At 29.5% G+C, this 15,322-nt stretch overlaps 3 protein-coding genes across 4 annotated transcripts; 2 read left to right on the forward strand and 1 right to left on the reverse strand.

The window, feature by feature from the left end:
- Positions 1-225: 225 nt before the first annotated feature.
- Positions 226-4,290, reverse strand: LOC101502224 (glycolipid transfer protein 1-like). Of its 2 annotated transcripts, none has more exons than XM_004495303.4 (7): positions 4,149-4,290; positions 3,326-3,455; positions 2,243-2,298; positions 1,797-1,927; positions 931-1,066; positions 708-839; positions 226-497 (listed from the first exon to the last, which is right to left on the reverse strand). In XM_004495303.4, the coding sequence occupies exons 2-7, from the start codon at positions 3,441-3,443 to the stop codon at positions 462-464; spliced, it is 609 nt and encodes a 202-aa protein (XP_004495360.1). In that variant the 5' UTR covers positions 3,444-3,455; positions 4,149-4,290; the 3' UTR covers positions 226-461. The 2 variants fall into 2 exon arrangements, with proteins under 2 accessions (XP_004495360.1, XP_004495361.1); XM_004495304.4 differs by having other exon boundaries at positions 4,064-4,184.
- A 4,428-nt stretch (positions 4,291-8,718) lies between these two features.
- On the forward strand, positions 8,719-9,900 carry LOC101502739 (large ribosomal subunit protein eL14-like). Its single transcript, XM_004495305.4, has 5 exons — positions 8,719-8,844; positions 8,931-9,032; positions 9,126-9,255; positions 9,370-9,482; positions 9,623-9,900. Exons 1-5 carry the CDS (start codon positions 8,842-8,844, stop codon positions 9,674-9,676), a joined length of 402 nt encoding a protein of 133 aa, XP_004495362.1. The 5' UTR covers positions 8,719-8,841; the 3' UTR covers positions 9,677-9,900.
- Positions 9,901-12,426: 2,526 nt separating this feature from the next.
- On the forward strand, positions 12,427-15,286 carry LOC101503050 (putative protein phosphatase 2C-like protein 44). The gene is made up of 5 exons (XM_004495306.4): positions 12,427-12,754; positions 13,213-13,497; positions 13,804-14,062; positions 14,187-14,296; positions 14,553-15,286. Exons 1-5 carry the CDS (start codon positions 12,722-12,724, stop codon positions 14,691-14,693), a joined length of 828 nt encoding a protein of 275 aa, XP_004495363.1. The 5' UTR covers positions 12,427-12,721; the 3' UTR covers positions 14,694-15,286.
- The last annotated feature ends 36 nt before the right edge of the window (positions 15,287-15,322 follow it).

Below are 15,322 nucleotides of genomic sequence, written 5' to 3' on the forward strand. Positions count from 1 at the left end.
AGTTGATGTCAAAATTCTATGTTAAAATAACACAACTCTCTCATAAGTATTGATACGACAAATAATATATTACTTTATCAAAGCCTTTACTGAATAATATAATGAATAATATATATATAAGGCGAGTGGCTTTGATAATGTAAAATACTTTATATAAGGGGATTTAAAAACTGAATAATCGTTTGTTCTTTTAGTATAAAGAATCAATTTAACCACATGCAAAACTACAGTTCAATAAGTTCGTTTCTTGGCAAATCGCATTGGTCCAAACATTCCACACCACCAAACAGAATACAAGTCATTTGTATGGTAAATTACTATAAATCATTTATTTATTTTTATCATCATGTCCATTGGTTTGGATGCTAATAGAGAAACATTGAGCTTTAAGACTCAACCAAATAAGAGAGTGAAAATTCAAGAGCCATTCATCAATAGGCTTCTAATCATGAATCCATGCTTCATGAAGCCTTCATATCATCCAAGCCAAATCGAGCCTGTGGCAAAACAACAAGCTTTTAAGTTTCAAGATCCTTTAAGAAATTAATATCTTTATCATGAAACTGTTGTCACTATACTAAGAACATGATAATGCATGCATGAAAATAAAGAACATGACGATGCATAGAGTTCAGCGTCATTTTTCAGGCCATTTAGATTAATGTCAGCAATCATCATCAATAAGCTAAAAGCAAAAGACATTTTACCAGAAACTTGTGATTCTCTTCAAGGAAAGGAGAAAAGGTAATACAAAATTGCTCTATGTCAGCGTTAATATCACCACCCCCTTGTATCACCTCCATGAATTTCTTCCTATCTGGAGCAAGCTTCATCGCTACCTGTAGTAGGTAAAGTATTTATTTATGTTACAAAAGCGTGTTACCACAGACTACATGAACACTGCAAAAAAATAGAAAACAAATTCATTACAGTGAAGCTTGAACTTGCAAGCCAGCCATGCCACTTCTTTAGAGTCTTGTTATAGGAATCTGTACAGGCTTGTGACATTGACCAATCTGCATGCTCAATTAAGTTTCGGAACAGTGCCACCAAGAAATCCATAGCTCTGAAAATTTTACAGGTCAGAGAAACAAATGTATCATAAATTAAAGGAAGCAAGTAAGCGTTTGCTGAGGGGCCTTTGAACACAAGATAAAAATTAGAAAACTAACAATCATCCTGAGCTTCATAAGCTCACAATAAATCAAAGAAAACAATAGCTTTATAATTGAAATTATTGAAAGGATCTACTATTGAGCTGAAAGATAATAAAAAGAATATAATTCTTCCCTAACACCTTGAAAAAGTGACTCAATCAGAACAAATAAGAAATTCAGGCTTTTGATCTTTAGAAGAATGAACCAAACTTGGATTATGCTGATACACAACAAAAGTTACTGGAGAATATCATGGCAGATTTGGGATGGTAAAAATCCACACACAGTAAACATTCTTGAAACTGCATGTTTGCACACATTACTGTGTTTTATAGAATCTATTCGTTATGTCAAGTATTAATATCACGTTGCATTTTGGTCCCAAATTTTGGAAAGCACGTACCATGACATGACTTCTGTTATCAGATTTCTTGCTAAAAGAATCTTATGCATATCTTGATACCCTTTTCCCCGGATTTTTTTATTTTATTTTGGTATGTCCATTTACTCATGCAAAATAAACTCTGCCTGGAATATTACAATGTCAAGAAAGAGTTTTCTATATAACAGATTTGAGAAGTGAGAACGCCATACCAGAAAGAGTTACCAGTTAAGCAGTAATTGCTTGGAATTCATTACCTTGTAAGCCAAAGAAGTCCATTGGTACAACTGGATGATGACTTGGCAGTTTTAGTTTCAACCTCTACTTGTACCAAACTATACAGGCAGTTGAATTTGGTTGGATTTGATGAATATTTAGATTCCAATCTCTGCATTGAAAGTCAACATAGTATAGAGTAAGAATACATAGCATCTGAACTATAGAATCCAATATTATTTAAGTTTGGCTTGGCCCATACGACATACCAAAAGTTGTATAAAATATAAAGCATAATCATATATATACAAGACAGCTACACATGGATTTGAAAAATGAGTCAACACGCAGTTCAGACTTGAAGGTATGGTTAAGCCATATAAATAAAAATATATATTACATCAATCTAAAGCTACAAGCAATCAAACGGTAACACATATATACAAAAGAAAAAGACCATAAGATCAAAATAGGTGACAAAACATACCGATATATTACCACCTATGTCAGATTTAACAAGGGTCATAGCAGCTCCAAATTTCTCTGTCATAAGAAAAACACTAGTTTAGTCAACAATGGTAGAAGTACTCATATTATGGTACATTTGAGACATTGACCAAACATCGAATTGCAGCAAAATGATTCGCAATCTATCGTGTTTAAGTTGTGGAGTTTAGATTGTAATGAACTATGTTTACAAATTAAAAGATATGTAAATGTTTTTTAGAGAGAAGGGTTCACTATCATCCGGTTTTCTACTCCTTTTCATCTTAATGAAATATTTCCTTATAAATAAAAAAGTTTTGAGCACTCAAATAACCGAGAGACAGGTCAAAAACAGTCTACAAAATGTTCACATATTGCTAAGGGATAAAAAGGGGACACGTCACAAATGCAGTTAGATTGCATATACAATTCCATAACATAATTAAAGAACCAAATTTAAACAAAAAAACATACCATACAATCATCTGAGGAACCTGACATTAAAAATGCTAGTATGAGATGAATATAAGAAAGAGTAAGGTACAGGGGAAGGCTCAATAAAGATACCATCATATATACAATGGTCTTTTAAACTGCAGATAGTGGCTATTTAGGTTTAGGCTTTAATGCTGTGTGGACTTGATTTGGAATATTAGATGAAATTCATATTCCACCCATAAAATCCCTATTGAGTCATAACTGTTTTATCTATGATTTTATATGTCCTGCTAGTAAGTGGTAAGATTAACTACCTTTTTTAACTTTAGAATTTTGATAACTCTATAAACTCTAGATAATTTTTAGTGAGATGGAGAGAAACAAGTGACCATGAGAACAAAAGCCCGTCATGGAAAAGTTCACTTATATGCATCTTATCTTGATCAAAGAGAGTAAATCCCCCATAACCATATAGGAAATGTAGTATTGTTTAACATACAGTAGATTATTCAAAAGGACCATTCTATGTTCCCCACACAAAATAAAACACATCAAACACTAAAGTATGTTGAATAAACAGGTTTTCCTTTCACTATCCCGGTCTTGCAACAATAACAAAGTAAGGGACCTAGATCATGTAATGTACCTATAACAGGAAGTATATGCTTGCAGACATCCAAGAAAGGCTTGGACAAAATTTCTCCCTGTTCAGACTTCACATACTTCATTCCTTCCAATGCAGGAGCAAAAACAGTCCCTTCCATTTTTGTGCTTTTCTGCACATTACATAACCACAACTCAATAATAATATAATATGCAAGTAAAAGTTTAACAGACGAAATCTACAATAAGCGACCCCTATCTTACCGCACAGATCTATATGATATACTCTTTTCTTTTGTTTAGATGGTAAATTTCAAAATGAGAAATCGAGAAGAAATACACAAAAACTTTCATCAATTGCAGGAATGATCAAAGGTAAATAGTATGGGAAGTATACAAAAACTCACACCACTAAAAGAATATATCAAAATGAATCGATTTTATCTTAGATTATCCTAACAATCCATCAAAATCGTAAAATTAAGGTAATGAGTTATAGACTGCAGTGAGTAGTCTCCATTTTCCATAATAACTTGTATCAGATCATCAAAATTTATTTTGCTTACATAAATGAATTATAGTTTTGGCCGTACCCACTGAGACTATTTGAATGGAGTCATCATATCAAAGAACACATATGAAAAAGAATCTGAGCAGCTTAATTTTTCTAAAATATCAAAAATCAAAACTAAACTGAAAAAAAAATTGATTGTAACAATAAAAACCTAGCAAATGCAAAAGTAGGACCAAACCAGCAACTGAATTGAGTTCAGGAGCATACCCATGAACTAATTTTCCCAAATCTCACAACTTTTCAACGTAACAAACATTGATCCGTGAAACAATTACAATTGAGGAAGACTTACATATAAAAGAAACTTGAACAATGAAGACCGCGATGATCTGAGACCGACAACAATCGCAGGCGCAACACAAGTTTAGTTATAGGCAAATGTCTTTTCATTAATTTAATTTAAGGATTTAACTAATATAAAGCATGCATTTTTTATTAATTTATTCCTTGGTTTTGTTTGTGATTTGGATTGACAAAATCGAAAATGTTAGGTGGAATTTGGAATTATAATTCACAATATCTGTTTTTTACTAATAATTTCACAATATCTTGTATTTTAAATAACTAAAATATTTATTTAAGTCTTTAAAATTTTTAATAAATGTTAATGTTGGTAGATTAGACATATATTTTATTATTTTTAAAATATATATATATATATATATATATATATATATTCTTTAAAAAATAAAAAATTTCAAATGTTAATAAACTTCAAATACATATTATTTAATAAAATTTAAATTTAAGTAATTAATGAATTTTGATTAAAAATAAATTAAACAGAAAAACTCTGAGTACAACGAATCCTTACTCAATTAATACCTAACCAAAATTTATTTATTTATTATTAAAATTCTAAATTACTAAAATTCATTTATAGAAGAAATTGAGCATTAAAATCACATATTTCCTTCATAACGTGCTAAGTTTTGTTTTTATTTTTATATATTCATAATTCATAACGTGCACAAGTGATGCTCCCTCCCTACGACATGGACCATTTATTTAGGCTATGTTTAGATTGAACTAACAAAACATAACATAGTGGAATAAAATATAATAGAATAAAGTATAATGATGCAGAATGGAAGAATTATCTCATATTTTATGATGCGACCACTGATATTTTCATTTTATTGTTTGAATGATGTACAGTTGTACACTACAAGAGATGTTTTTAAGAAAAAATCACGTAGAGGTTAAAATTTTAAGTTGGATGGATTAAAATAGTCAAATTAATTAAAAAATGATACATGTATTTTTTTTATTTGATTGTTGTTTTTTTACTGCTACATATAGTTTTTTTTTTATTTAAATATGGACAAAAAATAACAAGTTATATTTGTTTTATTCGATTTTTACCCTTATTACAAAACACTATTATTATGCAAAATGTATTATTTTTTGAGCAAATATAAACATATTATAACTAAAAACAATATTTGGAGAAAGAAAACATATAAAATTATTTTTTATATTGTACCTTAAAATAAAATTATATAAAAAATTATTAGAAATATATCACTTTTTAAGTTGTTAGAATATTAATATTAGTTTGAAATTGTATTGATATATTATTTATAATTTAAATAAAATAGTTTGAATTTTTTGTGTTTGTTTTTATTATGACTCAACTTTTAAAATTAAAGTACATTATTTTTATAAATTATATAAAATTATTTTATTTTCATTTTTCATTTTGAAAATCAACATCGATCAGAGAAGGACGTGAGAAGAATACCAGAAAGGTAGTTGATTATAAATAAAATGGGTAGTATTGTAATAAATAAATAAATAAACTAATATATTATTTTATTCCATTCCTCTCAAATTAAAAAGGAACAAAGTCGATGGTAAGTGGTAGGATGAGGTGAAATCTATTCCACCCTATTCAATTCAATTCCATCATATTTTTAATATTCCAAACAATGGAACATATCTTTCATTTTATTCCATTTCATTATATCTTATATCATTTATTTAATTTTTTATAAAATAATAAAAGTTATACAAAAATATTAATAAATTGTGTATAAAGTAAATCTTGTAGTACTTTTTACTCAACCATAATTATAAACTTACTTTTTAGAAAGACAAAAAGTTGTAGTTAAAATATAGATTATACATAATTTAAAAATTGCATGTATTAATTTTCAAACAAAATAGAAATTCAATTTTTAATAAGTTTAGTGATTTTATTAATCATACATCCTTTTTTTTTTAATTATGTATCATCTGTGTATAATTTTAGAAATTAGTCTCTTTAATTTTGTGAGATCCAAAACCTTGATTATCCTATAAGACACCCATGCAATCATATGTCGTTGTGCAATCATATGTCGTTGTGATTCTACGTTGTTTTATATAAGTATATATCTTTTTATTCTTATCCAAAATAAAAAACAAATAAAAAGTAGAATTCATTTAAACGTATATTTTTTGTTTTTGTAACAATATAAAGAGAAAAAATATGTTTAAATTAACTGACAAAACACATCGTGTGATTTTTTAATTTACACGGAAATATTAAATTGATTCTTTAACCTTTTGTGTATCAATTTAGTCTTTTACGAATATAAACGTTATAATGTTATTTTTAGTCATAATATTATTTCATTTATTTTTAACTAGTACTATGAGTTTTATTATCAATCATATAAATAACAACATAATAAATTTTCATATGATTTCATGACATAGATTGAGAGAAGTCTGCTTTTAACTTCAAGAACCCTAAAATTTATCTTACTCGAATCCCCTCTTGTTTAATAATTTTTCTAAAATTTGATCGATAACTTATGTTTTTATGATTATTGAAATCAAAACCTCTTAATAATTACATGAGTGTATTGAAAAAATTAAAAGAATTTTTATTTCATTTTATCTTGTTTGAAATTAGGATCATTGCAAATATTTACAAATCTAAAAAACAAACTTAATACTAAAAGAAAGATAAAAAACTAACTTGTTAAAAATAAATAAATAACTAATATGTTATTTCGTGTAATTTTTGATATGTAACCGAGTAAAACCCTATGTCTAGAAGAACTCAACCCAACTTTTTACCAAATATTCCAAGATATCTATTTTTCTTAATAGCTAGGAGATCTATGTTGAATTGTTGATGATATTGTTATTGGAGGATGATGTATGTTGGGCTCAGTTACATACCTTATCCTGGCCAACAATGATCTAGTGGGGTCTGTTCATATTAACTGAGACATTAAGCAAGGATATCTCTTACCACTTTATCTATTTATTTTGGTTGTTGAAAGTCTTTCAAAGCTTATTCATCATGTGGCTGCTATAGATGACATTCAAGGAATAAATTGACAGGCTCCATCGCTAACTCATTTGTTCTTTGTAGATTGTTTTCTATTTTGCAGGTCTAAGGTGCATAAAACAAATAAATTGCACTATATTTTAAATATTTAAGAATATGCCTCGAATCAAAAGATAAATTGTATTAAACGTGAGATGTTGTTTAGCCATAGTGTTTTTTACGATGTTCGAGCAAAGAATACTAACCTTATAGGTGTGTTTCAAAAAATTGATGATGTCATGGATAATCAGTTGGCCATGTTAGCTTGAAGATTATAAACACATGTAATTTATGCTTTTAAAAAAATGAAGTGGATTATGAGTAGTGCATTATAAGTAGAGCTTGTGCCATGTTGGAGGAATGATATCATACTCATTAGAACCGTTGCTTCCTTGGTATACCCATTGATTCAACTAATATTTTAAGGTGGGAAGTTCCTCCAACATGTTCCCTCAAATGCAATGTAGACATTTCCTTTAACACTTCAATAAGGATTACTAGCATGGGTGTTTCTTGCGAGATGAAAAATGTCAACTTATGAAGGCATTTTTGTTATGGTTTTTGATGTAAAAGAGGAGGAGGCCAGCGAAGAGTTTGCTTCTTGCTTTGATTTGGATGTGAGAGGTTGAAGTGTCCATAATAAATTTTGAGGTTAATTTGACACAAGTAGTTGATCTTATGGTTTTCTTTTCTTAGATTTGTTTATAAAAATTTGGATTTATTATTTGATAACTATATGAGCTTTCAAAGTTGTATTTGTCTTAGACCGAACACTATCCCTCACCTTAAATATTTTCCATAAAAAAAAAACATTGCTTGACTATAAACAATATTGTTGTGGTTGCTCACACATTAGTTAAGGCAGCCATATTTAGGGCTAGTCATCATATTTTTAGATCTTAGTGTTTTACCTTCTTGTATTGCTAAGTTATAATTATTGATGAAATACAACGATTTTATTTAAAAAAAAAAAAAACCAATGTTTTGGGACAAATGGAATAAATAATATTGGGGTTCGATTTTTACATTAAAAAAAAATATTTATTTGCATGAAATTTAAAATTTAACTCAATCACATTTTATTGCGGTGTTCATTTAGTTCAAACAACAGAATGAAATATCGATTTCAATTCATTACATATTCAGTCAACGACTTGATCATGAACATCACATATTTGAAAATATAAGTATTTTGGTCTCTTGAATTTAGTCACATTTGGAGACAATTTACTTTTTATTGTAATCAATTTCAGTGTTATGAATGTGTTTGTAAATTTATCATTTTTTAATTTTTAACGACGTTGAATTTGTGTTGTTTTCAATATATTTTACCGATTTAATTAAATAAAAATATTTTTTTAGTAAATAAAATATCAACCACACCTTATAATTTTTGTATAATTATTAAAAAAAAGGAGGTGTCAGTAGAAAATTCCAAAAACAATGGAGAAAATTACAAAACTTGATTAGTTGTATTAGTAAATAGAGGGTGTAAGTAGTAAATACCAAAAACAAATATGAATAAGTAAAACCATTACGAACCCAGGCCCGAAAGAAGGCCCAAACCAATATAACTCGTTATAAAATTAACACAAAACCCTAATTGTTAACAACTTTCACCCTTCTCAGTGTGTGCCTTTCTGCAATTCCACAGCCGAAAATGGTGAATCCTCGTTCTCTTTGATCTCTTTAATATTCTCCATTTGTTATCGTTCTCTGAATTAACATAATTCTTTGTTATTTGTTCAGCCTTTCAAGAGGTACGTTGAGATCGGAAGGGTTGGTCTTGTCAACTACGGAAAGGACTATGGAAAGCTCGTTGTCATCGTCGATGTCATCGACCAAACTAGGGTAACCCATCTTTAAATTTTGAACCTTTTTTCAGATTTAAGCATGCCTCTTTGCATTATTTCTCAAAAACTGTTTTGGTTTGTTTGTATATAGGCACTTGTTGATGCACCTGATATGGAGAGGTCACCATTGAATTTTAAGAGACTTTCTCTCACTGATATCAAGATTGATATTAAGAGAGTTCCTAAGAAGAAGGATCTCATCAAGGCCATGGAAGCTGCTGGTAGACTTTTTATCTATCAAAATAATTTTTTGTTACTGTTGTTGCTATTGTTTTTTAAAGTTTTATTTGTTGTAATTGTTCCTTGTGTTAATTGGTTTTGTTTACATTTGATAGATGTGAAGGGCAAGTGGGAGAAGAGCTCTTGGGGTAGAAAACTGATTGTCAGAAAGAGAAGGGCAGCCCTCAATGATTTTGATAGGTTCAAGATTATGTTGGCAAAGATTAAGGTATGTGTTTTGTTATTATTATTGTCTTTGATTTTGATGAAACAATTTTATGTTTAGTTAAGGGGAAAGTTTTTATTTTATTTTGTTAATGTGTGTCTTGGCTGTGCTCATTGTGATATTTATATTCTGTATTTTTGCAGAGGGCTGCTGTCGTTAGGCAAGAACTTGCTAAGCTGAAGAAGACTGCAGCTTAAGCATTTATTTTCAAATTTTGTTATCTATTTCCTTCCATTTAGTACAACTTGGATTTTGGTTTTTTGTATCACTAAGTTTGGTAAATGTTTCGAGAAATTTATATTTATGTTAAAGAGATTATATCAGTACTCAATTCTCCATTGTTTTTGAATGCTTATTTTTGAATGTTGGTTTATTAGATAATCGATAAAGCAAGCTAGAGCTTGAAATTTTATTTGTGTTAGTTTTGGCCTGTCATTGGAATATGATTCATTTGTTTCTTATTTATAGTTTGATTGTTAGGATTGGTAACTCAATTTTGCTTAGAGTAGATTTGGTCCCATGGTAATTCTTGGCATGTTACACATGAGGCTTCAGTACTATTACAAGTTCTCCGATACTTGATTAACCTCAGAGTGGTTTTCTATGAATATGCGTCTTGATCCCCGCTTTAGGACTGATCAGAAGTTATATGCTTAGAACTGAATGGTTAATATATGTTTTGGCTATTGGCATACAGCATCTATGTTTGCTTTTTATTAACTTGGTCTGTTTGAAATGACAAATGACATCATAGTTCACATTCTCGATATTTATATAGTTATTTGTGGTGCAAATTCATGTAAGTTTAAAAATGGTTTGTATTGTTTCTCAAACATAAGTGCAACAAAAAGTATCCTATGTATGATAAGTGCTTGTATTGGGATGTGTAAGATGAGTAGCTTGGTTGTTAGTTATGATTGCAACTTAAAGAGATAGGAATAGTTTATCAAAAATCAGTTGTCTGGTTGTGCCTTCGAGTACTGTTGAGAAAACCTGTACCGTGTGTAGTGCTGGTACTCGACGGATGGAAGTGTGTTGTTGGCTTAAAGAACTACTCATTTCAACAGAATATGGGCACTAGGTAAATACAATTTGAAATGATTTCTCTCTAATTTTTTAATAAATAAATTAAAACTGATTTTCTGATTGGTTCTTAGCCGTTGCAAGTTTTCTCTTGTAGAAACGTCGACATAACTTCGTGATGATATTCGTGAAATTAATTGCCGATGAATCAGATATTGCCCGTGAAAGTTAGGTTTTGATTGGATATTTTTGAGTTTGAAGGTGAAGGGAGGAGGAACAAATATTTTTATGATAAAGTGAGAAGGAAAAGGTAAAGGAGAAGGGGAACTCATAGAGAAACTCATAAATTCATTCGGGTTAATTTTTTGTAGTGTTTCGAATAAATTTAAGATAAGATTCATGTCTTTATTTTCTTTTAAATGAAATAAAGTATAAGTTATATGTTTGTCACAATCCAGTTGAAACTAAAAGATGAAGAGAGCTCCTTTGTGGTGATGTTATAGAGCTCCTACGATTCCGTGGTTATTAGTTTGTATTTGTGGCAAAATAACGAAACCCACCATTCTCTATTTCATTAGACTGAGATAACCTTTACTTGGTGATTCTATTTTTTTTCCAATAGGAAAATGGTAATATGGAGTTTTGCCTAAATTTAAATAAAGTCTAACCAAATATTATTTAAATTTGGGTTTGAACTCGAGTTCTTTAAATTTTATTAATTTTTGTTGAAATTTATTAGCTACTTAAATTCAAATATTTATTTATATGATAAATATTTAAATATTTATTTTGAGGTATGAAGATTTATTTATGAGACTGATTTCTCTCAAGAAATATTCTTCGACATGCATTATGATCCGAGTTATTTGTCAACTGTGACAGCTTACTTTTTTTTAACAAATACTATGTTAGACTTTTGACCGCCCAAAAATATGCGTACAGTCATATTACATATTTTTTAAGGCAACAATTCTAAGTAGCTTTTATTTTACACATTTAAATATATAAACTATTTTTATTATTTTACGTCTTAAATTTGTATACATTTATTTAAAAAAAATTGTTATATTTTTTAATCTCTTTTTATGACATCACTAATTTATTATATTATTATTTCTATTTCTTTATGTTTCAAGTGATCAAATATATATTTGAATGTATATCAAATATTTTTCATATAAAATTGTCGTAAAATTAAACCACCCATGGGTATATAGGAAAGGATCCCTTAAAAAAGCCATCTTACAGAAGTTCCTCATCGTTCGGAAGTAAATATATTCAAGAATGCAATTAACATATTGAATGATATACGTTCAACACTTTGAAGCACCTTCAGGAAGCAACTAAAAGACAATGAATATTTATGTGCCATGTGTCATTTCTCCACTATTTTCTCTTGTCCTTTGCCGTTCACAATTATTTATTGAAAATGTGTGTTGGACACCTATAGAGGTGGTGTATTGGACACTCACAGAGGTATATATTTTGAAAGACAAAAAAGAGAGAGATGTGATATTATATAATACATTGATAATTTGATAGGAAAAAAATATATATATTATATATATAATGAAATGTTGAATGAATATGTGAAAATTTATAATATATATTTATCATTATTGTTATTTATTTTCTATGCATTTCATTTTCAATCTTTTTGTATTGTTTGTGGGAGGATTTTTGCATATGGTTTCGATAAGGATCAAATTAATATCTTTTTATAGACTATCGAGAAAAGATATACATAGAATGAGACAAGTTCATATATTTTTATAGAATAAAATAAATGAGCGTTCACTATCAAATATCAATTATTGGGAACATAAAATTTGAATTTCAGTTTTTCTTGCTTAAAAAAAGTATAGCTTGACTGTAACATGTTATTCAAAGTCCTCTTAACTAAATTTAAAGCTAATTGGTTATTTCAATTTAGTAGATTGAGAATCCCCAAGGGTATATATCTTTGAATATAAGTTTTTCTTTTAGGACAATCTTATTATTCTACATTCTGCATGTGCCCATTAAAACAACTTTGTGGCCAGTCCATTTGTTACTCAACACTTATATATTGAATATGTATTACCAAATGAGTTGAAGTCCCTCTTAATCTCTATCTAATCTTTATCTAGGATACTTGATTGTCTAACTTTTCCTGTCACCTTATGCAAATATAAAGATTATTTTGCCCTTCAAGTTCTGATCAAACAGTAGTGAAAATCATGAGATTCAGAAATCTTCATCTCAAGATCAAGGTAAGTTAATGTTCTTTCCCCATTTTTTTCCTATTACATTCAGCTTGTACTTAATCCATGGGAAGGCTAATTGTTCTCCATTTAGGGTATGTTTGGATTAACTTATTTGAACTTACTTATTGACATAAGCACTTGTGAGACTGTTTTAGAGAACTTATAAACACAACTTATGATAAGTCTATAAACTATTTTTCAGCTTATTTCCATAAGTTCGACATGATAGCTTATGAAAACAGCTAATAGTTAGATTTTATTTTATCTTTTGCTATAAAAATAACTTATACACAAACACTTAAACACTTATACTATAAACACTTAATTAAATTGTTTATCCGAACTGATGCATAAGTAGACCAAATGTAAAGAGTGTGTAACTTAAAAACCAAGAATGGTTTCCTCCCTTTTATGATTTTTTGCTAAATCATAGCAAGAGCTAATCTAACTATTGATTTGGACAGGCATTTAGGTTGAAAAGGTTTTTACTAAGGGTTATAGGCAGAAAGAGAAAGCTCATGCCTGCAAAGAAACCTTCATGGATGGTACCAATAACACATGGTTATCAAGTGGTGGAACATCATATGATCATAGATGGTTTTGATTACTCTGACTTTGATTCAGTTGTGGTACAAAGAGAGCAAATGGATCAAACAGAATTGTGGTATTTTGGAATCTTTGATCCATTAATTGGAGACAAGGTCACCAAGTACATGCAGTCTCATTTCTTTGCAAAGAAGCTTCAAGAGGTACTTTGAGTAAAAAATATTTTGATCATCTCATAAGCTAGATTTGTATTATTGCCTTTAAAATGGTATTTTTTTTCAAACTCTGCTTCATTTAAATATTGGTCACTTTATCAAGAAAGATTCTTAAAAAAATGCATGATTATTTGTTAGAAGGGTCTAATGTGAAGATGGGTCTTATGTGAATTTTCACGGTTTTGTTCTCAGTTAAAAGGCATCTAAGTAGGTTGAAAAGAAACGTTTCACAAGCAATACTTATAGCCTTGGTTCTGGTATCTTCTGTTTTCCAATGATTTCATTATGTGCTAGGCTCACATATGGAGAAAAAGCAAAGAAACGATGAAGAGAGCTTATCTTGGTGTAAGGGCAAAGATGAGAGAAGAACATAGATATGAAGAGATGTGTATAATGGGTTCAGCATCTGCTATGGTAATCAATGGAGAAAAGCTTGTAATAGCTAATATAGGAGATTACAGAGCTGTTGTGTGTAGAGATGGCATAGCTCATCAGTTAACTGACACATACCAACAATCAGCCAAAAGACATTGGTCTCGCAGAATATTTTCAGGTATCCAATACTAAACATTTGTTTGGCTTAGTTAGAACTTAGAATGGGTGAACTTTGTCAAAGAAAAGAAACCATAATATCTAATATATTTTATTTATGATCATCAATAAATGGATGTGATCAGGAAATGCAGTAGCTGCAAGGCATTTTAGCAGCTCAGATTTTGTCATTAGAAGTGAAAGTATTGATTCTGATACTGAATTTTTGATATTAGCAAGCAATGGCATATGGGAGGTAAAGTACAGTACATAGAGTATTATAGTGCAAATTTCACTATCCATTCTTTTTTACACTCTTACATATTTAGCCAAGTCATCCATATTTCTTAATTTAAATATATTAAACAAAAAGCAGATATCACGTTGCTTATTAAATTGTTGTGAGGTTTGTAAGTTAAGGCTAGTCCATGCATATACTTCAATGATAGTAATGATTTCTTGAAAGAAAATTGAAGTTATTAATAATGAACTATCCAAATTAATATGTGTAGGTGATGAAGAACCAAGAGGCAGTGAATCTAATAAGTCACATAGAGGATCCACAAGAAGCAGCTGAATGCTTGGCAAATGAAGCATTAAATAGGATGAGCAAAGGCAACATCTCATGCTTAATCATTCGCTTTGACTCCTGACGCCTCACCTTATTCAGTCTTGAATTCCTGATCAGAGTCAAAACTTTGTATCCCAAATTGTTCCTTAATTACATCATTGACCCTTTATTACATTATTACTATTGATCATAGTAAGGCTAATTGTTAGCATGATTCAGATTATTACACATTCAACTGACTTCAACAATTTTAGAACAGAAAAAATAGCTATAATGGAATATTTTGAAATATCATGCACATTTCAATTTTTTTTAGTACAACAATTTGGACTGTTATTGAATTGAATTCTATAACTCTTTTTCTACTCAAGTACAAAAAGTACAAGAATATAAAGACATGAAAGTAAATCAATATAAATGGCAGCCAAATCCTAGATGTGGTGGCCCACCCAAAGCTTAAAAAAGAGAGAGAAAACTTGAATTTGGATTATGCACAGCCAATGTGGCTGCAGTCTGGTGCAGTCAGCAGCACCTCCAAACCGTTCGATCAATATCGTCCTATTTTGATCATATTATCTCGAATTTACCGACTACATGACTGCACACAAACCGGGTCCAAAAAAAAAAATTCAATCCTGTGAATAGTAAAAGAGTGGGATTGTGTTTCGCAACAAATGTGTTATCGTATGAAAACAAAAAAGCTCAAATATT

Source organism: Cicer arietinum, chromosome 4 (assembly GCF_000331145.2).
Source record: "Cicer arietinum cultivar CDC Frontier isolate Library 1 chromosome 4, Cicar.CDCFrontier_v2.0, whole genome shotgun sequence".
NCBI lineage: Eukaryota > Viridiplantae > Streptophyta > Magnoliopsida > Fabales > Fabaceae > Cicer > Cicer arietinum.